This window comes from Gopherus evgoodei, chromosome 1 (assembly GCF_007399415.2).
Source record: "Gopherus evgoodei ecotype Sinaloan lineage chromosome 1, rGopEvg1_v1.p, whole genome shotgun sequence".
Taxonomy (NCBI): Eukaryota; Metazoa; Chordata; order Testudines; family Testudinidae; genus Gopherus; species Gopherus evgoodei.
In genome coordinates, this window is record NC_044322.1 from 286396653 (window position 1) to 286424209 (window position 27557).

The 27557-nt window shown below is 37.4% G+C and overlaps 1 protein-coding gene and 1 long non-coding RNA gene across 5 annotated transcripts in view; one reads left to right on the top strand and one right to left on the bottom strand.

Moving 5' to 3' along the window:
- The window catches only part of CEP290 (centrosomal protein 290), a 118961-nt gene that overhangs the window by 82053 nt on the left and 9351 nt on the right, over positions 1–27557 (top strand). For 3 of the 4 annotated variants that reach the window (XM_030548587.1, XM_030548586.1, XM_030548589.1), the window contains 17 exons: positions 38–172; positions 806–1072; positions 2320–2427; positions 3457–3656; positions 5659–5872; positions 8646–8783; positions 9497–9718; positions 11041–11154; positions 13543–13688; positions 15622–15642; positions 16225–16380; positions 16928–17051; positions 22062–22196; positions 23285–23371; positions 24807–24971; positions 25643–25765; positions 26211–26383. In XM_030548587.1, coding sequence (XP_030404447.1) covers positions 38–172; positions 806–1072; positions 2320–2427; positions 3457–3656; positions 5659–5872; positions 8646–8783; positions 9497–9718; positions 11041–11154; positions 13543–13688; positions 15622–15642; positions 16225–16380; positions 16928–17051; positions 22062–22196; positions 23285–23371; positions 24807–24971; positions 25643–25765; positions 26211–26383 — 2528 coding nt within the window. The remainder of the gene's footprint in view (positions 1–37; positions 173–805; positions 1073–2319; positions 2428–3456; positions 3657–5658; positions 5873–8645; positions 8784–9496; positions 9719–11040; positions 11155–13542; positions 13689–15621; positions 15643–16224; positions 16381–16927; positions 17052–22061; positions 22197–23284; positions 23372–24806; positions 24972–25642; positions 25766–26210; positions 26384–27557) is intronic. The other variant, XM_030548588.1, reaches the window with a different exon arrangement.
- On the bottom strand, positions 98–24780 carry LOC115644365. Its single transcript, XR_003998483.1, has 4 exons — positions 24522–24780; positions 8622–8712; positions 6029–6074; positions 98–153 (listed from the first exon to the last, which is right to left on the bottom strand). It is a non-coding gene; the product is annotated as an uncharacterized LOC115644365 (long non-coding RNA).

A 27557-nucleotide genomic window follows, 5' to 3' on the forward strand; every position in this document is an offset into this window, starting at 1 on the left:
CAGAGAAATAATGTTCATATCTGTCTTTTCTGTGCAGTTTGAAGATGCTACAGGTTCGGCTCCAGATCCTAGTTTGCCCCTTCCACAGCAGCTTGAGCTAGCTTTGAGGAAAATTAGGGAGCACATTCGAACAATCCTAGAAACTCAGGCAACCTGCAAATTATTAGAAGAGGTAATTTAGATGAATCTACACCTAAACTATTAAAAGCATATGTATAGAACAAGAATAAATATGTTCACATGTGTAATATGAGGCATGCATTTATAAGAAAAGAGTACCACTGAATAGCTTTTCACAGTATTCAAACTAATTTCTGTTGCTCTTTAGGTATGAAAAAACTCAAACAGGTAGAGAATTGGAAACAGTTTATATTCAAGGTGCTGAGATTGTGTAAAATTAGGTTTCTTAGTACTAATTAGGTTTAATTAGCATTCTGTAGCATTAATTTATTTAATTAACGTTATGTTAAATTTAACAAATGGCACCACTAATTCCTTTAAGAAAGAGTACCAAAGTGAGACTCTGTTACATAGATTTCTTATCAAACACTAAATATAAAATTAATCCTTTAAAAACACTTTATTAATAAATTTGGTATGTAAATACATTGTGCTATGAAAATTCCGCACAGAGAAATACAAATTATAATTTTATTGGTGTGTAGTGTGTCTAATAATCCCAAGTAGGGAAAATTGAATACAAAGCCATTTTTTGATTTGTAGTTTGATTTAGGCATATTCTGGCACATTTCTTTTTTTAAACGTAATATTTCTATTAGATTAGTAATAATTTCCTGTGTTGTAGAAACTGAAAGAGAAAGAAACTGCACTGTGGAAAGCAGAACAAAATGTTTTATCAAGAGACAGAGTTATAAATGAACTAAGGCTTCGATTACCTGCAACAGCAGAAAGAGAGAAGATAATAGCTGAGCTAGGTAGAAAAGAAGATGATCCAGAACACCATCATGCCCTGAAAGTGGCCCACCAAACCATTACAAATATGCAAGCAAGACTAAATCAAAAGGAGGAAGTGTTGAAGAAGTATCAGCATCTCCTTGCAAAAGCTAGAGAGGTATACACACTTTTTGTGTTATCTTGTTTTTTTTTTTTTTTTTTTTTTTTTTTAAGAGTTTGAGTTAATTTTGTGCCCAGTCCTGCTTTCAGTGGAGGCCTGGCAAAATTCCCATTGACTTCAGTAGGAGCAGAACAGGGACTTTATTATGAATTTCTCATTGCACAAAGTTCAGGTTTTCTTAACCTCTTGTATTTAAAAATTTATTTATGTAAAAATTTTCTGATAGTTCTCGTTTGGAATTGCTTTAATATGGCAGGACTAGGAAGCAGAGTCTGCAGTGATTGATGCATGAAATTAACAAATAGTATACTTCTACATTTTGGTTGTTTTTCAAATCAAACAGAATTCTGTGCTGTAGTGGTTCATTATGGCCCAGATCATGCATGCAGCGATCTTACATGGGTAGACTCTTGCACAAGTCTCATTACAGGATTGTGACCTGTGGTTGCAGTTATGAAAACATTTTATTCATTAGCTGTATAAGAACTTAAAAAAAATTCTTCAAGATGAATTTAAAGTTTGTTAAAGATGCCAGTTTGATGAAGAAACGAGGTGCATAAATAGAGGATGGAAAAGACCAGAAACGGTGAAGAGAATGGTAGAGAGAACAATCAGGAAAGGCGGGAATACTGATTCTTTGGGAAGTATGATAGCACTGAAAACCATATAAAAGGAAGGCAGAGAGGCAAACATGCTCAACGCCTTTCTTGAGATTCCATGAGTCTTGTTCCTTAGTCAGACCCATAATCAGTGACTCCTGCATGACCATATCAATTTATTAAATACTTCTTGGTCTGCCTGACTGAATAAGGAGTGTTCTGTGATTGATGCCTATATACACAAAACCAGTGAGTACAGAATGTTACAAACTCCAAGCTTTGTCTTGCAGTTTGAGAATTAAAGAAGGGAAAATTGTCTCTTTCAGGGTATTTGCACACTTCCAGAAAAATGTGATACTATGACTTTAATCTGAACATATCGAGAGGCTTAATTTAACATTGCATTCATGTAGTTTTGGGCATTTACTTTTTCTTCTTTCCTCTCCTAGAAAAAATTGCCAGGAAAATGAAATTACTTTAACTCCTTAGTGCTTATATTGCTTGCCAGTGATAGGATTTCCTTAGCTCATATTCTATTTCAAAGAGTCAAGTAATTAGCATGGAAAGTACACCAGTTCCATGGATTTCTGGAGTATCATGCGTGTATACATGAAATAAAAAAAAATTTTCATTTTGTGTTAATAGGAGCAAGAGGAAATCTCAAAGAAACATGAGGAAGACCTCCGGGTTCTACATCAGAAGCTAGATTTGCAAGCTGATAATTCACTTAATAAATTCAAACAAACTGCTTTGGTAGGTTTGTTGGTTTGTTTGGGATGGGGGATTATTTTGTTCAGTGTTGTATATCTGTTTGTATGTTGTTTTGTTTTTTGTAAATTTTGAAAATTATGTTAATCCTCCATACCCAGAGGAGCAGTTTTTCAGTTCAAGATAGTATAAACAGCAAGATAAATAAGTAAGACTGTCATTACATTATTATTGTGTGAAAATGAAATTGAAAGAATTTGAGAAAGATGAGTAAGGAAATAAGGGTCAATTAACACATTTGGTACTTCAGTGTATAAGTGCATAATTCAACATATCCTTGTCTATGGAGAGCCCTTGAGGAGGTTGATGTCTTCCATTTTCTCTCTCCTTTTTTAATATTCTACAGTAGTTTCTGAAACTGGGGTCTGTGGACCCCTGGGCGTCCTCAGTGGTACTTCAGAAAATCTGCGGGCCGCACTGATCAACTCCTCCCTCACCCTCCCAGCGCCTCCTGCACGCCAGGGAACAGCTATTCAGCAGTATGCAGGAGGCGCTGGAAGGGAGGGGGAGGAGTGGGGATGGAGTGTGCTTGGGGGAAGAGAAAAAAGAAGCGAGGAAGAGGATGGGCAGGGATGGAGCAGGGGTGGGAAAAGGTGGCGAGGGGCCTTGGGAGAAGGGGTGGAGTAGGGGTGGGGTCTGGGACTGAGTGGGGAGCTTGGGGGTCTGTGAAAAAATGTAAATCAAAATGGGGGTCCTTGGGTTGCTAAAGTTTGAGAACCACTGTTCTACAGTAAAAAAAAAAAAAACTCCTAATCCTAATTAAAGATTAGCTTTTGACACTGTTTCTCAAAGATTGACCACCTATATTTAACCAGTTGTATAACTACTCTTCAGATACAGAGACATTTACCAATGTTCAGTGTGGCTATGAGTCACATCACTGGTTATAGAATATAGTGTAAATGTTGCTGCTTGGTTATGTTTGGAATCAAATTTAACATAATGAAATAATTGCAGCACTTTGCTGTATAAGATGTAGAATATTTAATACGAATGATTTTTCTGTTTTTATAGGAATTAATGAAAAAACCTTCTTTATCAGTTCCCACCAACAAACATTTCATTCGTTTGGCTGAGATGGAGCAAACAGTAGCAGAACAGGACAACTCTCTCGCTCTACTTCTAGGCAGATTAAAGAAAACATCATGTGATTTGGAGAAACAAAAACAACTTACTGTATTAAAAATCAAAGAGTTTGAAAACATCAAGGCTCAGTAAGTATTTAGATTTAGTATTTAGTATTAAAACCATTTATTGAATTAGAATAACAGAAGATTAGAGTTGGAAGAGACCTCAGGAGGTCATCTAATCCAGCGCTTCTCAACCAGGGGTCTGCGGAGCTCCAGGGCTGAAACCTGCAGTCCCCAGCCCTAGCCGGAGACGGTGTGGGGATGAAGCTGGTGGTCCCCCTCTCCCCAGCTGGGAGCGATGCGGGGCTGAAGCTGGCAAACCTCCCCCCTAAGCCAGGAGCAGCGGGGGGCTGAAGTCAGAGCCCCAGTTCCCCCCACCCCCCGCTGAAGCTGGAAGCTGCACTGGGAGCCCTCCTGCCCGCTCACAGCCCCTACCTACCCCCTGCCTGCACCCGGAACTACCCCCTGCCTGCACACAGCCCCTAGCTGCCCCCTGTCAGCATCCTGAGCTACCCCCTGCCTGCACCCTGAGCTACTCCCCTGCCCTCCCACAGCCCCTAGCTGCCTCCTGTCTGCGTCCTGAGCTATTATCCTCACTTCACACAGCCCCTAGCTACCCCCTCCGAGCACCCTAAGTGGTTTTCAAACTTTTTGAACTGAGTCCCCCCCCCTTGAGTTCTATTTTTTGATTGCATCCCTCCATAGCCCAGACAGGCTAGGTGGCCTCCTGAATGAGTCTGGAGGTGGTGCTCCTTCCTTGGACCCTGCAGTGCGGAGCTGGCTCGAGCCCCACCAGTCTTTGCCTGCCGAAAATAGAAGTAAAACTATGCCTATGCCCAAGGGTCCCCTGACCCTGGCCCGGGGCCCTGCGCTCTCTCCCCTTCCCCCGCCAGGCCCTGTTGTTTTTGTAGCATGTTGAGGTGAACCTCAGAAAGAAAAAGGTTGAGAACCCCTGATCTAATGCAACCCCCTGCTCAAAGCAGGACCATCCCCAACTAAATCATCCCAGCCAGGGCTTTGTCAAGCCGGACCTTAAACACCTCTAAGGAAGGAGATTCCACCGCCTCCCTAGGTAACCCATTCCAATGACTCAGCAGCCTCCTAGTGAAATAGTTTTTCCCAATATCCAACCTATCCTCCCCCACTGCAACTTGAGAGCATTGCTCCTTGTTCTGTCATTTGCCACCACTGAGAACAGCCCAGTTCCATCCTCTTTGGAAACCCCCTTCAGGTAGTTGAAGGTTGCTATCAAATCCCCCCTCACTCTTCTTCTCTGCAGACTAAATAACCCCAGTTCCCTCAGCCTCTTTTCATAAGTCATGTGCCCCAGCCCCCTAATTTTTTTGTTGCCCTTTGCTGGACTCTCTCCAATGTGTCCACATTCTTTCTGTAGTGGAGGGCCCAAAACTGGATGCAGTACTCCAGAAGTGGCCTCACCGGTGCTGAATAGAGGGAAATAGTCACTTACTTTGATCTGGCTGGCAGTGCTCCTTGCAGCCCAATATGCTGTTAGCTTTCTTGTACATGCTTTAGCAACAATTTGTTAATATGACTGCTGAATGTAAGGTTTGATTGAAGAAACTAACCTAATAGTTTATAAAGCCACAAGTATAACTTTAAAATATTTGTTTTGTGGATTGTCATCAAGGCTATCATTTGAAAATTGTTGTTTAAAATATGTAATGGTCAATTATAAATGTTGCATTATTGAACACTTCCTTTTTAATTGAAATTTTGGTGCTCTGAAGATAGTTTTTTGAACTGTCAAAAATATTTTTTTATATTTTTAACAACATATTGGGCTTGCTATGCAAAAGAGATGAAAGTCATGAAAATTTAGCCCATATGATATATTTAAGAAAAGGAAATTGTTATCTAGTCTTTCTTGCTTTACTTATGTGAGTAGTCCCACTGGTGCTGTGCATTTGATCATTGTTTGATATTAATTCAGAAAGTGGGACCACAATAATTCTCTAATCTGAAATTATAAAAAATGTGCAATATTTTTTCAGCCTTTTCTAATCCACCTGGATTTTACCAAATTAAGTACTTCTTGACACTGCTATTTATTACTTTGTTGTATTAGGCTTGAAGAAAAGCATGTAGCTGAAGTGAAAAAACTGAAAGATGAAGCAAATGAATTGAGAAACCTGTTATCGCAGATAGAGAAAGAATTGCTGCAAGTAAAAACTGAATTAGAGGCCCAAAAAGAAGCAAATAATAGAGCGCCAACAACTACAATGAAAAACCTAGTGGAAAGGTTGAAGAACCAGTTAGCCTTAAAAGAGAAACAACAGAAAGTAAGTAATTTAAAATTATTTTATTATTTAGCATCTATCATGGAGACAGGAAGTTGATGTAAAACCAAATAACTATGAAAATTATGTATAGCAAACACTTCCACAACTTTTTTTCAGAAGTGCCACTAGTGAGGTTAGGAGATGGACAAAGAATACCTGAAAGATGCCCTTCTGTGGAGATTCATTAGGGCTGTATAGCCTGCTGTAGAAAAAGGACCAGAAAATTAATGAAATTAGATGTAGAATTTAACTTCTCTATAACTTGTGGAGCCAGATTCACCGATATCAAAACCAATAGTAAAAGGTTCTACAGCCACATAAATAAGAAGAAAACAAAGAAAGAAGAAGTGGGGCCGCTATACACTGAGGATGGAATGGAGGTTAAGGATAACCTAGGCATGGCCCAACATCTAAACAAGTACTTTGCTTCAGTTTTTAATAAGACTAGTGAGGAACCTTGCGATGATGGAGGGATGATAAACGGGAATGTGGATATGGAAGTGGATATTACCGCAACTGAGGTAGAGGCCGTACTTGAACAGCTCGATGGGACGAAGTCGGAGGGCCCGGACAATCTCCATCCGAGGATATTAAAGGAACTGGCGCGTGAAATTGCGAGCCCGTTAGCGAGAATTTTTAAGCAATCGATCAACTCGGGGGTTGTGCCGTATGACTGGAGGATTGCTAATGTAGTTCCTATTTTTAAGAAAGGGAATAAAAGTGATCCGGGTAATTATAGGCCTGTTAGCTTGACGTCTGTAGTATGCAAGGTCTTGGAAAAAATTTTAAGGGAGAAAGTAGTTAAGGACATAGAGGTCAATGGTAATTGGGACGAATTGCAACACGGATTTAGTAAAGGTAGATCGTGTCAGACCAATCTGATCTCCTTCTTTGAGAAGGTGACGGATTACTTAGATAAAGGAAATGCGGTAGATATAATTTACCTAGATTTCAGTAAGGCGTTCGACACGGTTCCGCACGGGGAACTGTTAGTCAAATTGGAAAAGATGGGAATGAATATGAAAGTTGTAAGTTGGATAAGGAACTGGTTAAAGGGGAGACTCCAGAGGGTCGTATTGAAAGGTGAATTGTCAGGCTGGAAGGAGGTCACTAGTGGAGTCCCTCAAGGATCGGTTTTGGGACCGATCTTATTTAACCTTTTTATTACTGACCTTGGCACAAAGAGCGGGAATGTGCTAATAAAGTTTGCGGATGACACGAAGCTGGGGGGTATTGCTAATACGGAGAAGGACAGGGATACTATTCAGGAAGATCTGAACCACCTTGTAAACTGGAGTAATAGAAATAGGATGAAATACAATAGTGAAAAGTGCAAGGTTATGCATTTAGGAATTAATAATAAGAATTTTGGATATATGTTGGGGGCGCATCAGTTGGAAGCGACGGAGGAGGAGAAGGACCTTGGGGTACTGGTTGATAGCAGGATGACTATGAGTCGCCAATGTGATACGGCTGTTAAAAAAGCAAATGCGATTTTGGGATGCATCAGGCGGGGTATTTCCTGCAAGGATAAGGAAGTGTTAGTACCGTTATACAAGGCGTTGGTGAGACCCCATCTGGAATACTGTGTGCAGTTCTGGTGTCCCATGTTCAAGAAGGATGACTTCAAACTGGAACAGGTTCAGAGACGGGCTACAAGGATGATCCGAGGAATGGAAAAACTGCCTTATGAAAGGAGACTCAAAGAGCTTGGCTTGTTTAGCCTGGCCAAAAGAAGGCTGCGGGGGGATATGCTTGCTCTATACAAATATATCAGGGGGGTTAACGTTAGGGAGGGAGAGGAATTATTTAAGTTTAGTACTAATGTAGGCACGAGGACGAATGGGTATAAACTGGATATTAGGAAGTTTAGACTTGAAATTAGATGAAGGTTTCTAACCATTAGGGGAGTGAAGTTCTGGAACAGCCTTCCGAGGGAAGTAGTGGGGGCAAAAGACTTTCCTGGCTTTAAGACAAAGCTTGATAAGTATATGGAGGGGATGTTATGATAGGATTGTTGATTTGGGCAATTGATCTTGGATTACCACCAGATAGGTCTGCTCAATGGTCTGCGGGGAGATGTTGGATGGGATGGGAACTGAGTTACTGCAGAGAATTCCTTCTTGGGTGCTGGCTGGTGACTCTTGCCCACATGCTCAGGGTTTAGCTGATCGCCATATTTGGGGTCGGGAAGGAATTTTCCTCCAGGGCGGATTGGCAGGGGCCCTGGAGGTTTTTCGCCTTCCCCTGCAGCGTGGGGCACGGGTCGCTTGCTGGTGGTTTCTCTGCAGCTTGAGGTCTTCAAACCAATTTTGAGGATTTCAATAACTCGGTCCTGGGTTAGGGGTTGTTATAAAATTGGATGGGTGGGGTTCTGTGGCCTGCCTTGTGCAGGAGGTCAGACTAGATGATCAGATTGGTCCCTTCTGACCTATGAGTCTATGAGTCTATGAGATATAGTTCAGCTGCTTTATGCTACTCTGGTGATGCACAACAGCCATTAACTTAGTTTAAATGGCCAACTAAGCTTCATTTTTTGTGATTTTGTGTTGCTAGAGTATTGCAAAGCAGTCAGAGCATACCAGTGAATCTGGCTCATCATTGTAAATCATATGGAAACAGGCCAAAATATTATATGAATTGTGCTGTTAGTATGGGATACATATGGGTAATTTAACATATAAGGTAGTACAATTTAATTCCCTTTAGCAATTTTTTAACATTCGTTTTTAGCAACTTGCTTACTTACAAACGAATTCGTTGATATTTTCAGGCTTTGAGTAAAGCACTTCTGGAGCTCCGAGCAGAAATGACTGCTAATGCCGAACAGCAGATTATTTCTGTAGCATCACAAAAAGAGACATACATGAATGTTCAGCAGATTGTTGACAAACAAACAAAGGAGCTCACGGTAAGCACTAATTAACCTCCTTTATACTGTGTTCTACATTGTATTCTTATTTGAAAAGAGAACACAATGTTTATAATTTCATTTTGAGTATTATAATAATGGTTGTTGTACTGTCATAAGGTTTGATACAACTCCCAGTGAAGTCAATGACAGTCTTTCTATTGACTTTATTGGGAGTTGGGTTGGCCTATTGTGTACATTTGTTTTTAAATATTAAAACAAATAATCAAACAAAATGTGTAAGTACGTGCAGTACCGGTAGTTAGCCTACATTTTTTCTTCAGAATTTTAGAACTTACACATAAGAACGCTTACACCAGGCTTAAACTTGGTATATAAAGGTTCAACCTAAGGCAGCTTTTTCTTTAACACAGAAAATAAATTTGGTTTTGCCATTTAAGAAAAAAACACCCCAAAAGTTGATTATTTTGGTTGTTTATTTTACTTATTTAAATTTAAACTTAAAAATGTTTTTCAAACTGACTTTTTGCAACATAAACATATCAACAGATTTGTAGGAATTTACAAATGATCTTCTAAGTGATTATTTTAACATATTTTACTTTACAGATTACTTAAATATAGTTGACAATATATGAAATAACTGATTTGAGAAATGTCTGTGGAATCCAGGAAATATACCTCCTTAACCTCAATATGTTTTAGTTAGGTGGCAACCTTGACTAACACTTTTTGAAAATTTATTTTTATAGACTCATATAGAGGAATTAAATGAGCAACTTATAAAATTCAAAGATGCCCTTAAAGTAAGTAAAACTAGAGAGCGCTCTTTGTTAGATGAGATGGATGATTTAAACCAAGAACTTCAAAAAAAGCAAAAAGCCATTACTAAAGGGCTAAGAGAAAAAGAAGAAATGGAAAATGAAAACGAAGAACTGAAAAAGCGGATAAAAAGACTAACAAACAGCATTCAGGTGAGCTTAGTTTTTATTAGTGTAAAAATCTAGGGATTCAATCAAATATTATGTAATGGATGTACTCTTTTTGGAAGACTGATTATGATTATCAAGCAGAGGGACCAATACATGTTGAGGAGAATTTAGAGATTGGAGGCAGCAGACACCAGACAGCGTAGTCGGGGTGCCACCAAGCCATTCGCTGGCATCCTTTGCTGCAGATGTCAAATGTGAATAAGATGCCAAAAGAGACTAGTTCCCTGAGGTAAAGATGAATGAAGGACCCAGGAGATGGCTTGTAGAACTCACAGCTTGTAAGAAGAAGGGGAGATTTAAATTATTGCAAACTGAGGGGACTCTTCTTTCTTCTCACATTAGGAGGTCAAGAAGATTCAAAGGTGAGCTGAAACCTAGGTGTATAGGCTGAAAAGGTCCAGCCCTAGATATTAGTTATATGGCAATGAGATCATTTAATACCATAATAGACACAAGTAAATGCTTTGTGGTTTTATGAGAGGGTTTAGCTTCAACCTCCAGTTACAGATAATTAAAAATTAACAAAGTTGCAGTCCGCTTTAAATACGTCCCTTTGTTTCGTTTTTGTATGTGCCCTGGTCAATCCACCACTTCAATTACATATTCCCTCCATGGACATACTGTTTTTCTAGGAGCTGCCATTTTATTTACTCTCTTCTATCCTCCTCTTCTCAATACAATCTATATGTAGTAGATCATTCTATGCTACTGGTAATGCAGTTCCCAACAGTCTCCAGTTGGATTCCTCTCAGACATTTAAGCAGGAAGAACTGATACTAGTTTATTTTTGCCGAATGAACGTGATCTTAAAATGTTTTAAAACTCTCTGTATATTGTCTGTGCTCTGTAGATTAACATTTCTAAGTAACAGTGTTTTTTCTGTCTATGTATTCATTCTTTTTTCATTTCTAAATCTGCAAATAGAGATTTCACATACTATTAAATTCTCAGGTATATGTCCTTTAAACCAAGTTGCGTGAACTCATCTGATTCGAAAGAGTCAGAGTAATTTACAGCAATTTAATACCTAACCCTTACTAAGTTTAAAACAGCAATAGTGTAAATATCCTTTTTGAGTCCATTACTCATGACCGAATATAAAGTAACAATCTAACACTTAAATAGTAATTGCAATCTTTAAAGAGACACATTATAACCTAAATTGTAATATTTGTTCAAAGCACTTCCATTGAAATGAATAAATCAGTCAATATTTAGTTTCTGTATTCATCCCAGTGGGGAAAAAGTAGGAAAGTATCTAAAATGGTGATCATTAAGCTTTAAAGATAATCATAATTTTTCAGAGCAAAGCTGATGAACAAAAATTCATCGATGAACTTCAGAAAAAAATTAAAAAGCTTGAAAGTGAAGTTGAAAAGAGTGAGGAGGTAGAAAAGAAAAGTGTAAAAGAAGACAAGGTATGTGACAAGGCATCATTTAATTTGTGGTATTGAAAGGGACACCATCAACTTGACATCTACCCACTTTAAGAAAAACAACAAATCAGAAGTGGCTTCAGAAATTCCACCTGCTCCTGATTCCCCTTACCAATTTTTCTGATGTTATTTTATATTTTACTAATATTTTCCCTTCCCTTCTTGCTGAATATAAAATCTGTACAAAACATTTAGGAAGCTGACTCAAATGTACAAGATAACAGTGACTGACTACGTATAAAATATTGTCAAATTCATAAAGTAAAGAAACTCAAAAACATAATTTCTTTCAGTGGTAGCAACCTATGGTGTTTCTTGTAACTACGGCAGTTTAAAAACATTTTGAGACAAAAATGTGATTTTTTTTTTTAAATGGATGGATGGATGGTGTCCCTTCAAAAAGATACATTTCATAATGGTTATCTCTGCAGCTGATCGATTCTGACTGGCGAAGGATGTATTTATTCAGTCTGTTGTTTTTTTTTCTGCTGTTATGGTGTCTTGTTTTGGTACCTAGTAAAGCAGACTGGAGCAAAATACATGTTTTGTTCTCAAACTGCATTCAGTGGCATTTTATACATTCAAGATGATTTTAAGTAAGAGCTTACAATTCCCATTAGAGAAGTTTGAAGCATTGTACATAAATTGCTAGTGTTTGAGTTGTATTTTTGTCTTGTACTATGGAGAGGTGAGTGTGTGTGTATTTGTGTGTGTGTATATATATAATTTGTTTTATTTTAGTTTCCATAGCATTAATGTATTTGTAAATGTTCTACGTATGTATGTATGGAATTAAAAATAACGAATACACTTAGACCCTGGTCCTGCAACTAAGTCCGTGCAGGTAGATGAGAAATCCCATTGAATTCAGTGAGGCTGTCTGTATATAGTTCCTTGTATCCATGTGGTGGCCCATTGACTTCAGTGGGAGTTTCTTCAGGAGTAAGGGTGTGCCTATGCAAAGCTGATACTTATGCATGTTAGGTATTGGTTCTGCAGACTGAATCTTGGGTATAAAACCACTTTGAGTTCTTACAGTTATTTCTCTTTTGCCAGCCTCATGGTAAAGAATGTTTTTAGTTCTTGAAATTACTTATACAGGTTTGTAGTGAGAGCATTATTAATCAGTGAAAGAATACATTTCCAACAAGTAATTGAAGTGGTTGATCCAAATTAATGCAAATTACACCTAACTTTTCAAGACATTTTGTGCTATTTGATATTATTCAACATGACTTTCCGAATCAGTCTTAGTGCCCAATTCTGCAATGACATATGCACATCACATGCACATGTTTCTGCAGGATTGGTCATAACTTTGAATTTTGCAGACGGTAAGGGCTTTATCTTAAGGGAGCACTGCTTCAGTTGTTAAATAACCATGTTTTTATTAAGGACTCACACTCCCACAGTTAAGGTTTCAGGATTTTGTTTCTCATTATGAAATTTGATTCACTGAATCCAGTTCACTGATTTTCAAAAGACATGCTCCAGGTAATCACTTTGATCTTTTTTGTGCTAGGACAGCTATCCACCAATTCTCAACGTTGCACAGCTGGAATCTCATGACCCAGATAAAATACTAAATCCTGTTAAATGCTAGGAAAAATAATCTTCTCTCCACCTCCCCTCCCCCCCACATTTTCCTCTGAATCAGATCTCAATTCGTTTTTGTAGGTAATAGTAAAAGTTTAAATGTGGAAAAGGAAGGAGAGAGGATCAACTAAGGGAGGCGAGGGACTCTAGGACAAAAAAACTTCATTGCCACCTGTAAAAATAACACTAGCTTAGCTTTTTCAATAGCCATTTGTCATAAAGTCTTACCTTGTTTTCTGTTATAAAAACTGAATTGGGACTATTAAGTAGAAATTCATTTTTCTGTGATAGAAAGGGAATTTAAAATCACCATTGGACCAGCAACTACGATACTGCAGGGGCATCTGAGTTCTTGGTGAATTGGAAGAGGAAAGAGGGGTCTGCTGTAGATATTATAATTAGCACAGAATAGCATCATGATATTTTCTCCTATCTTCCGTTAACTTGTTTCAAAGTGGGAGAATATCTTGTGAAAGCATCCCTAACATTGGATTTCATAAAAATGTTTCAGTCCATTTTTGTAAAGTGAATGTTTAATTTTACAGAATGATTCTCTGATAGCATTCAGATGTAGCAGGTTGTGCATCGGATTTCATAACACCCAGTATATGCACCAATCACCTAGTAGTAATTGCTATATTTAAACATCTATTTTTGTTTAAAATTTTGAAATGGGAACTTTTAATCAAATAGTGCTAGGCTGACTTGTTTCTTGTTCTGTGGTGTTAAACTAGAACAAAAGGAAATGTTACTTTGTTTTTGAATGTTTTACAGAGCTCTAGGGAAGAAATAGCTAGGTGGGAAGAGGGTAAAAAATGGCAAGCGAGAATGGAAGGGATGCGAAACAAACTAAAAGAAAAGGAGAAAGAAATGGACACTTTAACAAAACAGTTCAATACATTAAAGGAACTTTATTCCAAGTGAGTTGATTTTAATTAGACATATTTCTAAACTGATGGAATAAAATAAAGGAAACTTGGTTTCTTGGTTACAAAAATATTGTAACAGTTTTGTTATATTAACAAAATAGATGCTTATAATTTACATTTAAGTTGACACTACAGGGTACAACTTATTTTTAAGCAGCAAGCTGCCTTTATGTTTCTAGATATTCTAGTATCCTGTTTTCTGTAGGAGCTGAAGGTATTTTACTAATTAAATTAGTTTTGCTCAAAGACTGTTTCTAAGTTCTCTATTAATAATTAGGGCTGTCAAGCGATTAAAAAAATTAATCGCGATTAATAGCACTGTTAAACAATATAGAATACCATTTATTTAATTTTTTTAATGTTTTCTGCATTTTCAAATATATTGATTTCAAGTACAACATGGAATACAATGTGTACAGTGCTCACTTTATATTTATTTTGATTACAAGTATTTGCATAGTAAAAAAAAAAAGTGTTTTTCAGTTCACCTAATACAAGTACTGTAGTGCAATGTCTTTATCATGAAAGTTGAACTTACAAATGTAGAACTATGTAAAAAAAAATGCATTCAAAAATAAAACAATGTCAAATTTTAGCGCCTGCAAGTCCACTCATTCCTACTTCTTGTTCAGTCATTGCTCAGTCAAAAAAGTTTGTTTACATTTGCAGGAGATAACTGCTGCCTGCTTCTTGTTCACAGTGTCACTTGAAAGTGAAAACAGATATTTTCATGGCACTGTTGTAACTGGTGTCACAATATTTTTATATGGCAGATGCACTAAAGATTCATACATCCCTTCATGCTTCAACCACCATTCCAGGGGTCATGTGTACATGCTGATGACTGGTTCTGCTTGATAACGGTCCAAAGCAGTGCAGACCAATACATGTTCATTTTCATTATCTGAGTCAGATGCCACCAGCAGAAGGTTGATTTTCTTTTTTGGTGGTTTGAGTTCTGTAGTTTCCGCATTGGAGCGCTGCTCTTTTAAGACTTCTGAAAGCATGCCCCACACCTCGTCTCTCTCAGATTTTGGGATTCACGTCAGATTCTTAAACCTTGGGTCAAGTGCTGTAGCTATCTTTAGAAATCTCACATTGTTACCTTCTTCGCGTTTTGTGAAATCTGCAGTGAAAGTGTTGTTAAAATGAACGATATGTGCTGGGTCATTATCTGAGACTGCTATAACATGAAATATATGGCAGAATGTGGGTAAAACAGAGCAGGGGACATACAATTCTCCCCCAAGGAGTTCAGTCACAAATTTAATTAACACATTTTTTTAACGAGCATCATTGACGTAGAAGCATGTCCTCTGGAATGGGGGCCAAAGTGTGAAGGGGCACACAAATGTTTAGCATAGCTGGCACATAAATACCTTGCAATGCTGGCTACAAAAGTGCCATGCAAATCCCTGTTCTCACTTTATGGTTACATTGTAAATAAGAAGAGGGCAGCATTATCTCCTATAAATGCAAACAAAATGTATGTCTTAGTGAGTTACTGAACAAGAAGCAGGACTGAGTGGACTTGTAGGCTCTGAAGTTTTACATTGTTTTGTTTTTGAGTGCAGTTATGTAACAAAAAAAATCTACATTTTTAAGTTGAACTTCCACGACAAAGAGATTGCATTACAGTACTTGTATGAGGTAAATTGAAAAATACTATTTATTATTTTTACAGTGAAAATATTTGTAATAAAAATAATATGCACTTTGATTTCAATTACAACACAATACAATATATGAAAATGTAGAAAAACATCCAAGATATTTAATAAATTTCAGTTGGTATTCTACTGTTTAATTAAAACTGCAATTAATAGCTATTAATTTTTTTAATCACGACTAATGTTTTTTAGTTAATCGCATAAGTTAACTGTGATTAATCGACAGCCCTATTAATAATTTGTTTTTATCACAGTCAAAGAAGCACCAGCTGCAGGTGAGGACAAACTTTTCTTACCACCGTTTAGTTTCATCAGACTACTAGAATTAGCAGCTGTATTAGTCTGCAGTGTTGACACCTCCAGCATTGTGATGACCAAGACTTTTTCAGCAAAACTCAAGAAAAGATGTTTATTTCATTTAACCATGTTTTCAATGTAGTCATAGCAAAATTTTCACTGACCTAGAATTCAAGAGATGAAAAGGAACAAAAGAATAACAAGAATTATATATATTTGTAAGTTCCCTTCACTAGCTGTGCTTTGCTTGGGCTTTCCTTTTCTGTAAAGATGTGCATAAATGTAAAATATCAATGAATTCTTAAGCAAAACCTGCAAGTGATTTGTGAAATATACAGTAGTCACTCAGTATTCTTTTATGAGAAACCAGAAAAAAATATTTTATGAGAAACTAGAAAAATATCTATTTATTAAGTAATTAATATGAATCAAGAAAAGTTCATTGAGCAATTGGATTGCAGGTCTAGAGTCATTAGGATGAAATGCTGTTCACTTTTAGATGAAGCAGATTGGTAAACAAATGTACTAAAATTTTAGTAAAAACAAATTGAATGTTGCAGAGCTGATAAAGAGAAAATTGCTTTACAAAAGAAACTCAAGACCAGCGGTATTACTGTTGACCATGTTGTGGGAGTGCGGGCATCAGAGTCAGAGAAAGAGCTGGAAGAACTAAGAAAACAGAATATAGACTTAGAAAATGAAATTGCTCATATGAGGTAAGAGTTGTTCCAAAAGCAGAGACTCCATTTGGAAAGCTTACAATTTTTCTCCTTAAATACATTTTGGGTTTATTGTTCAAGGAATTAATTCACATAAATAGAAGCTGGCTCCCTGTGCATAAAAGTGAAAACACAGTTGAGTCATTAGTTCAACTTTAACACCTTAGCTCTAGTTTTTTTTCTCTCAGGTTTTGGAAACATGTTATCTTTTCAGTGTGTATGCATAATGCACCATTACTGGTAACAGAAATTTCATATAAACATCAAGAGAAAATAGACTCTTAGGATTTCTTAAGTCTGAATACTATGCCAAATTCAGAGTTCCTGGATCCTGGGGTTTATTTCATTCAGTTTATATAAATAAAATTGATTTAGTATAGCTACATTTATCTAACAAAAAATATTAAAAATCTTCAGTCTAGGAAACCAGCAGTCCATACTAAAAATCTTCAGTCTAGGAAACCAGCAGTCCATACTTGATTTACATTTAAAGGATGCTTTCCTGTATTAATAACAAACATTCATTTGTTTATTTTTGATATAGAACACAACAAGCTCTCTCTCGAGATTCTGTGGTAGAAGAGGTACATTTAAAAAATCGATATTTGCAGGAAAAGCTTCATGCTTTGGAGAGACAGTTTTCAAGAGACACATTTTCAAGACCTTCAGTAAGCAAACACCTTTATGTTATTACCCAAATTGAAAATTGAATGCCTCTCCTACTCAAAGACATATTTATCGTCCAGCTATTATTCTGTAGTATTTGGTCTATATTGTTTCAGGTTGCAATCATCCAATACGGCAGCTGAAAAAATGAAATTTTTTCTCCTTTATTAACCTTATGGCAATAAAGTTTAGCATTTTTATTAATTCTAAGAACTAAAATGTACTACTGTTTTTCATAAACATTATGGGGTTAAAAGGAAGAAAGAGGTGCTTAGTGCTATAAGCACAGAGGACAGATACAGTAACTCCTCACTTAAAGTCATCCTGGTTAATGTTGTTTCATTGCTGATCAATTAGAGAACATGCTCGTTTAAAGTTGCGCAATGCTCCCTTATAACGTTGTTTAGGTGCTGCCTGCTTTGTCCACTGCTTGCAGGAAGAGCAGCCTGTTGCAGCTAGTTGGTGGGGGCTTGGAACCAGGGTGGTCCAGCAGCCCCCCATCAGCTCCCTGCTCCCCTAAGTTCCCTATGCAGCAGCCGCCCAGCAGGCTATCAATTGCTAGCAGTTCAGCTGTCCCTCCCCCCACTGCCATGTGCTGCTCCTACCCTCTGCCTTGGAGCTGCTCCCCGGAGCCTCCTGCTTGCTGTGCGCGGGTGAGAGAGGGAAGAAGGGGGATAATGTCTGGGTGTCCTCCTCCCCCTGCTCCTGCCTCCCGCTTACCCCATCTCCATAGAGCAGGGGACACACACGACAGGACTCAGGACAGAGGGAGCTTTCTGGAAGTAGCTGCTTCTCAACTTGCTGATCTACTTAAACAGGCAATGTACTTAGAGTGGGGTCAGCATACTTAAAGGGGCAATGCGCACTCTCTCACACACACAGGGTGTGTATCTCTGTCTGCCATGCTGTGTCCCCTCCCTCTGTTTGTGCTACCTTGTAGAGTGTGAGGCTATGTTAACAATGATGTTTTAACCCTTGAGGGCTTAGCCGAGTGCTAGATTTAGCAGTAAGGCATTCCCTGGGAAATATCCCACCCTCTTACTTCACCACCTCAACCAAGCTTCACAACCATCATTGCTGTGTACAGTATTAAATTGTTTGTTTAAAACTTATACTCTGTGTGTGTGTGTGTATAGTCTTTTGTCTAGTGAAAAAAATTTCCCTGGAACCTAATGTGTCTCTCCTTCCCGCCCCCATGTACATTAATTCTTATTGGGAAATTGGATTAGCTTAACATAGTTTTGCTTAAAGTCACATTTTTCAGGAACATAAATACAACGTTAAGCGAGGAGTTACTGTACTCCCTGCCTCAAAGGTTTTACAGTCTAAAAGACATATAAGGCAAGACACACTAGGAGACCTAGAGGAAGGTATCTCCTAACTCCCCCCTCCCCCCGCTTTCATTATTTATTGCCTAGCATTGGCTAGTGTTTGGTGCTTGTTTAGGAGGGATTTGCTTTTGAATAGAACGGGGAACTAGCACAATAAGATGGAGGACAGAGTAGGGCACAGCATGGAAGAAGGTACAAAGCTGGGTGTGGCTGTAGGAAATAAATGATTCTTCGTTGATTGTGTATCAGTGTGAATCCCACTGTAGGTGTGCATGCACCTCATGCACAAGATCAGATTTTTTTTTTTTAATAGCAATGTCTGTCAAGGCTGTAAATGTGCCCTGTACTTCCTTGTGAGGGCATAAAAGGTGGAGTGGCTGCAGCCCTCCCTCTGTTGGGTGTGCACCTGACGAGGAGCACCCCTACAGACATGTCTTGAAGAATTCCAGTTACTGCACAAAGTGAGTAACCCTCCTTACAGGTAAAAGAAAAAACATAAAACACAATCTACAGTCTATACTTATTAACAATTAGACTATTCCTGTCTAATAAGATATTTCTCATCCAATGATCTGTCTTTCAGTGCTTATCCAGCCCATAAAGCTGGGATTCACTGTTCATAAGACCTCTCCTTCCCACTGTCAGTCTTCTTCTATAAAGGATACCACTAGGGCCATTTCTCCTGCTCCTTTACAGTAGGCTATTGTCTCTTAACCAAGATGGCCCGCTCTTCTCAGAACTCTCATGAGGTTTGTTTGTCTTTGTAAATCTCCAGCCTGCATCTAGTTCAGACAGTAACTATAGGCTGTCTCTAGGAATGTTCATTTTTCTTATATTGCTTGAGTCTGCTGTCAGAATCCCCCTCCTCAGGTGATAGGTTTCACTCAGAACAGATTTGGAACACAATATCCTACAGGTTACATCACTCTAAAATTGTTTCCCGTACAAACATCTTGTAATAAACATGACAATCGGGTAGTTCTTTGTTTTCAGCAGAGACCACACAAGACCCTCTTCTGTGTAATATCAAGAAAATGGTCAAACACAGATGTAATGTACCTAACAGCACATGCTTGGGCATGTCTGTGACACACTGACTGTGGCATGAACAAGAGTATTTTTAGCCTTTAGAATAGAGAAGAACCTCCAGCTCTTTTAAATGTTCAGCAGATAGAAACAGCACTATTGTTAACACCCTAAATGCGTAGGGAGAAGACAAGTAGTCAACGATTACCCAGCTTTGTGAGATTGAGAGACTGGGAGGATGCTGTGTTGTCCACAGCAATGGAAAACTGGGGAGATAATGAGCTTGGTTTTGGCTACATAGTCTCTTGCACGCAGGGTTCTCTGTATTCCTAATGTCATATTATCTGGTTCTTAATAAATCTACCATAAGTGGACATGATATCATATATAGGTATGCTGTCTTATTTCTTTTACTATCTACTTCTTTTCTTTTCATGCTTCATTACACCTTTCTTCTGCTCCAAACAGAGTGCTGCATGTGACACACCTGCATTGACTAATTCCTCTTTTGCTAACAATGTCAGTAAACACAAGCATTTGAAATATCCGTGGAGAAAAATTGCTTTAAATAAGGGCAAAGTAAAACATCAACCCACTCTTAGTATTACAAATGGCAGTGAAATAGATGAGGGTGCAAACATTACTGATGAATGCCATCAGGCTGCTGGAGATGCAATTACTGAATTAACTCCAGAACAGGAAATTGAAGATTGTGAAAAACATGAGAATTCAAATAATTCTAGGGTAGGGTCAAAAGGCAAAAGGAGACTCTCTCTGAAAACTGAAGCTGATGAAAAGGGTATCCGTGATGAACAAGAAAATGTAACAGGACCTGGAGAGACTGAATTTAATAAAGAACATGATGGAAAGAAAAAAGGGAAGCAAAAAGTATGCAAGCAATCAACTAATAGCAATGAAGGAAGTAGAGCAGAATCTTGTGCTGATAGAATAAGCAGCAATCAGTCTGATTCAGGGGAGCCTTCTAATCAGCCTAATGATTATAAGCCAGAAAATATAAAAATGAATAGTGGAGTGGATAATCACACTGAAGAAGATACATATGGAAATCACCAAACTGATACAGAGGGGACTGAACCAACCCCAGGACTTTGTGAAATGCCCCAGGTTTGGCACTATAGCCGTCCTTTAATCCTTCGCTTCCCTATTAGCTACGTTGTTTATATGTATAAATGATATAGACTAAAATATTTATTGTATGATAGTGTGTTTCCTGATACGCATTTAGTTTTTTTATTATCTTCCTGCTGTGTGCTTCTTTAGCAGTCTGTGCTGTGACAATATCATTTATACTTATTAGAGAGAATATATTTTACTAGTGGGGCAGTTACTTTATTCCCCCATGTTTTTATTGGTGATACTTAGTTCATTAATTCTAATTATTTGTGGAATTATCAAAGCTTCTTTATTTTATCTTTGCAGGTTTCTATTTTTATTTTATATTTATTTCAAGGGAGACCATTCTTAGTTTTTACTGCCTTATCTCTACTCATGGTGTAATCCTATGAGACTAAGTCCCTTGCACATATTTGCAGAATTGGGCCCAATGTGGAGTTTTTTATTTCCTTGTTCAGATTTTTTTTTTTTTTAATCCAAGCAGTTTGATCTTGTTGAAAAAGAGAAAAGGTTCTTGGGATTTTTCTTTTTCTTCTGAGACTAACTTTGCATAAATTATACTAACAGTTGGAGCCTCTTGGCTAGTGACAATTTATAGCTATTTCAAAGCTGAGTCTCTGTAAAAGTATAGTAGAAATAATTACACACATCTTTTATTAATTCTTGCATTCTAATTTATTCATCTTACTCGGTGCTCAGATTTGATGGTAATGAATTTGGTACAAAATACCTAGATGGATAGTTACAGTACGGTCGCATAGTCACAGCGGTGGACTGGTACTCAAAGGGCCTGGCTTCTATTCCTGGCTCTGCCATTGATGCTGTGGTTGACTTTGGGCAAATCACTTCACCTCTGTGTCTGTTTCCCCTTTGTAAAAATACAGATGATAATGCTTGCCTCCTTTCTGAAGATCTAGAGACGAAAGGTGAGGTATAAGAGCTAAGTATTACTAGGGACCAGATTCAGATATCCTTTTCCTGTTGAGATACACTTTTGTCTGAATGATCTGACTTCAGTGGGGGAGTGATTATAGTGTGAAGTGCTATCAATGTGAGTGAATGTATCAGAAGGTGACTCTAAAATAGATGCTATTCACAAGTAGAGTCTTCCTGTTTAGAACACTGTAATTTTTTTCTAGATTTTGAGATTTCAAACTACAGCGTTTATTTTTGCCAAGCAGAAGTCCATACTGTTTTATACCTTCACTTCACTTAATTTAAGCAATTTTTAAAAATGTTCATAAAGGAATTAAAGGAAGAAGTTGAGTTGAAGGTCTACATTAGCTTTCTCTATCTGCTTTATTAACTTTAATGTGGTAAAAAAAAAACCCACTGATGGGTGAACTCTGTAAGAAGGTATCTTGCTATATGAACACTTTTTAGTCTCAGTATTTCAATATGGAATGTAACAAGATTGTATCTTTATTGCCCAGATTATTGATCATTATCCAGTGTAACTAATGTAAGGATTAATACCTCAACATTTAATAATATTTTATTCTGCTCCTTCCCTTTCTTAAGACGTCAGGAATAGGATCAGATGATCAGTGTCAAAGACAACAGGAGCTTCAGAAAGAAAATTTGAGGTTATCATCTGAAAATGTTGAACTAAGATTCCAGCTAGAGCAGGCTAATAAAGATCTGCCAAGATTAAAGGTATTTTTTTTTAGCATACAACACATTTTAAAGGCTCATTGAGAATGTAAATGTACATTTAAAAAAAAACTTCTGTGAACTCTGTTGTGCTAGTATGTATTCCATACATACTATATACATTTGATGTAAATATATTGAAAACCAAATACACTGGGGGCAGATTTCACAAGCCACCTGTAAGGCCTAGTCTTTCAAGTAAATACATCTACTTACAGCTTAGGGGTCTAAAGCCCTCGTCCTGCAATGAGTACCATAAGAGTGGAACCCTGCATCCTCCGAGAGGCACTGTAAAGACAACGGAGTTGTGCATATGCACAGAGTCCTGCCCACTGTAGGGACCTAAATATGTACCTGCAATTTATCATACATAAATGTTTGCAAATTAAAAAATAATAATAATTAAGTATGCCTGGGTAAGAGGTCCCTTATAAATTTGTCCCTTTATGGTATAAATTTATGGAGTAGGATAGTCGCGGTTCCATAGTGTAGTTGAAGCCAGCTTCCCATTACAGTCCCTATCTTCAAACTGGCCCTTTCCCAACTTCTGCCCCCCATATCCCTCCGTCGCCCAAAAAACCCAATCCAATTTCAGGTTGATGTCTCTCCTACTAGGGTAAAGTTTTCCTGGGAAATTTGGAAAAAAATCAGAAAAGGTAGTTTTTGTTTTTTTAAATTATTCCTATGTTATAACATATTAGTTGAAGCTAGACTGTGCTGTACCCTAAGAATCTAGATGATGAGAAAATATACAAAACTCTCACATAATCTCTAATAATTTTTTTTGTTTGTTTTTTTATATATCTTTATAATGGACTTAATATGTAAGACCAGCAGTGTACCAACATTCTTTAATGTTTCTATTAAAGAAAAAAATATGGGGGAAAACTTAGAGGGGATGGCTTTTGTAAACTGTGTGGTTGGTAGCAAGTGATGAATTATATGGAAAGGGGGAAATTATTTTTTGGTTTTGTTTCATGTTTTTCAAAGTAAACTGAAGCTGGAAAATTTGTAATTTAAAAAAAAAAGTTTAAATTCACCTGTTAATTGAGTAAAACCTAAATAAAATTATTATTATCTGTATTCTTTAGAACCAAGTAGGTGACTTGAAAGAAATGTGTGAGCTTCTCAAAAGAGAGAAAGCAGAAATCGAGCGCAAGCTAGGCAGTGTTAGAGGGGTGAGTAATGCCACTGTGTTTTTCAGAATAATTAAATGATTGAAATACAGAAGATTACTAGTAAGGTTTAATTACAACTGAAATGTTTATCATCAAGCAAAAGAAGATGGGAAATATTAGTTTTTACACTTAGTTACCTCTCTTTATTTTATTATCTTGGTACTTTAATTAAAGATCCAAGATACTAGTCAATTGTCTATTACTGCTAGTAAAGTTTCTCACATACTTAAATCTTTGCAGGCTCAAGACCTTAGTCTGCCATCTGGATTAACAACAGTTACCTGCAAAAATATCTCTTCACCAATATGAGAATATAGCCATAAGTGTATGCAAAATGATATTTAGTAATGTATTTGAAAATCTTTTGATAGAGCTAACCAAATGGGAGTAGGATGTTAAACAGGGGAACCTGTTGCTAGAGAAATATTTTATTTTTTAATATACAAGAGGATTATATAAATGGAGCTTCAGTTTGCCTCAAGCCTATCTTATTGATTGATGTAGTCTTCAATTCTCTTCTCACCAGTACACTAGTACAAGTACACTGCAAGTATAAAGGTGTGAAGTACACCCTTCTTCATGCCTCAGAAGACTAGAAAACAAATACTGCAGCAGAAACAGCACTCCTCCGTTACTAACAAGTGTGATACTTAGATGCAAACACTGTAAGAGCCGCACTTGTGGCTCTTACACTGTACAAGGAACAAAGCGTGATGCCTCCACAATTTTTGTTCCCTGGGCTTCCCAAGAAGTAAAGAGGAGTTAGCATTGTGCTGCAGGGAGCCATAACAGGATTCCCCACATTCCTTTGACCTCCCACACTATGCCACTGTTTCTTCACTTTACTTCAGAAGCAACAAGGTCTGCCTCCTCCTTCACTGGATAAGAGGAAAGTAGCTGTGAAATTCTCTTAATTTACTGAAGTGAGTGTACATTGGAGTTTACTATGTGTAAAGCCTTTTTCTCTTCCTTCCCCTCCCCCCCCCCCCCCCGTATTAATGAAGTAGGAAGGGTAGGAGATAATCCACTGAAATGCAGTACTTCATACTTGCTTGGCCCAATGGTGCATTCTAAAGGAATTAGCACAGTGGAACTATGCTAATATGTATGTACAAATGCAGAATTTTCATAGCACAGTGTATTTACATACCAAATGAATAAACCTCAGTTCTTTTGTTAACACAAAAATGTGGACCCCCAATCTTGCAATTTGTTGTGCATAGACTTCCTTTGTGTCCTCCACCTGCAGGTAACAAATTTCAGATTCAAAACTTTAATCCCAAACTATGATTACCTTATTTTGTGTGTTTACAACAAAGCAATTAAAAAAAAAAAGGCTTCAGACATATTTGATATCTCACTTAGAATTTCAAGCATTTACTTCATTATTCTTTTTTTTAACTTTTCTTTTTTTCCCCCTGTCTTTTCTGTGCAGTCTGGTAGAAGTGGAAAGACGGTTCCAGAATTAGAAAAAACCATTGGTTTGATGAAAAAGGTTGTAGAGAAAGTGCAGAGAGAAAATGAAGATCTGAAAAAGGCCCCAGGAGTTGTCTCTAATGAAAAACTAGTTAGCCTTGAACTTGAAAATGAGAGGCTAAAGGTACTGATTTTGTTATTATTTTGTATAGCAACTTATATGTAAATTAATTAGGAAAACTGCTGAATAATAGTATTTCATCTAAAACATAAATAACTTCTATAGTGTATATAATCAAACCTATTCACATTATTTGGCACAAAAATGTGTTTCAGTTAAAAAAAACAAACCACAAATGTGAATTTTGTATTACACAGAAGCAAAGCTTTACATATGCACTTCCTCCACAAAGTACTAGACCCACCAAACAAAACAGATGTTTTGTATTCTTTCAATCTCATATGAGTAACTTCTAAAGCAGAATGTGAATTTTATTGTAATGCAAAAAGTGACAAAGAGTCCTGTGGTACCTTATAGACTAACAGAAGTATTGGAGCATAAGCTTTTGTGGATGAATACCCACTTTGTCAGACACATGTGGTGGAAATTTCCAGAGACAGGTATAAATATGCAGGCAAGAATTTATTGTGACACAGAGATGTGTCTCTAAGGGAAATTTTGATAGTCAAAATATATTTTTATGCATTTGAGGTATAGACATAAGCATGTGCTAAAGTGCTTTGCTGAATTGGGACCTGCATGTGCTAGATAACTGTAACATTCAAAATGAGAACTCGAAAGATTCTAAATTGTGTAAATACATATTTTTGTTTTGTTTTTTGTTTAATATTTAGTCTGAAATGGAAAAAATGAAACTTCATCTGGGTGGCCAGCTGAGTATGCGTTATGAATCAAAAACCAGAGGCCTGGAAAAAATCATTGCTGAAAATGAGAGGCTACGTAAAGAGCTGAAAAAAGTATGGTTATAGGATAGCATCCAGCCATTTGAGCAAATGGTTGGTTATATTAAGCATCTTTTCTTTTAATCTGGCTGGAACTATACATACTGAACATTGAATTTATACTTGTTCTGTTCCCTAAATACAAAATAGATAGTATTCATTCTATTCTTGATACCATACCAATTTGTGCTGTAGTCCTATTAGATCACAAAGGCTAAGTAGAATTGAATAAGGCCAGTGTCTTGGATGGGAGACCTCTAAGAAATATCCAGATGGTATTGGAAATAGTGTTTATGATCTAGTATGTAGCCCTCTTCCTTCTGAATCAGTACTGACTCAATTTCTGAGTGTAATTTTATGGAGTCCAGTGCTGCGTAGGTTCTGTATTTTGGATAAGATAAAAGAAGCATAAATGCACTTTGCCACAATGTATATAATTGTGTGCCTCATTGGACAACAGGAGGCTGACACTGCAGAAAAGCTACGAATAGCAAAGAATAACATAGAGATAATGAATGAGAAGTTGACTGTGGAACTGGAGGAGACTGTTAAGAGGTTAAACTTTGCGGAAAGCAGAGGTCCACAACTCGAAGGAGCTGACAGCAAAAGCTGGAAATCAATTGTTGTAACAAGGTAGGAACTGAGAATAAAACAGGCAGAATGACTTGTTTTCTTTCTTAAGTATTTTCAGATGAATGAAACTTTCATGATCATAGTTCTCAGTTCCTTTTCTAAAGCATTTCTTACTGACCTCATAGCAATCATTGACAAATTTACTATATTACATATGTTCAATATACAAACTTCTAACCCAGATCCAGCAGACGTGTAGCCTCTCAGTCATGTGCCCATACACCCTGTTGGTCTCTGCTGCTCCATAAACTGTTTCCTGTTCTGAGAATGAATCCTCCCTTGCAGCTGCAAAATGCTGGATTGCTATGCTGAGGAGACTACTTTCCAGATCTGCCCTGTATTATTACCAAATATTGTAACTTGGCTTTGAAGAATAATTTTGTGGTATTTGCTGAGCATGATAAGCAAGCCCCTTAGCATCCTACCATGAAGGCAAATTCCTCCACAACTGATCAAAAAGCCACCCACAGAACTCTTGAAAGGTCTGTGACCTGAATTTCTCAGACTTTGCCTTGTTAATAGTACTCTGGTGGTGGTGGTCAATGGGAAGAGGTATAAAGAGAGGGGTTATGCTGCTTCAAAATTACACTACCACAAAAAAACTCAGCAAAACAATAGTCTGAGAGGAGGAAGGAGCCCCTTCTCCACATCAGGAGTATGATGGTAGATGAACCCCAGGCATCCTACAAAGGATTGGAGAGAATAGAAGGTAGTATACACAGACCCTTCTGCCTACCTTTCCCAGATAATATATTTTTAGTTAACAGTTGGGCCTGGAGCCAGTCAATTCTTCCACCTGTAGTGGATAGGAAAGCGTTACTCTGATCTTAAGGCATCAAATTCCCTTTGTATTAGCCACAATAACTATGTTTTCCCAGAAAAATGCATAATAAAGAACATTTTCTTAGCTAATATTGAAGGAAAGTTTGTTTTTCACATACTGTGGTAAATTACATTAATTGCTCAAGAACACTATTCATGTAACTTCCATTCTTCTACAGTCCATTCACTTAATAAATGTTGCCTTGTGGATCTTTTTTCCTAACTGAGTTATTTGACACTAGATTTACTATTATTGTAGCAAGTAATTTAATGTTGATGAATTTCATACAAACTGCCACATAGCATGTTCAACTGTTCCTTGAAAATCAAAGCAAACACCCTTTCTTATGCT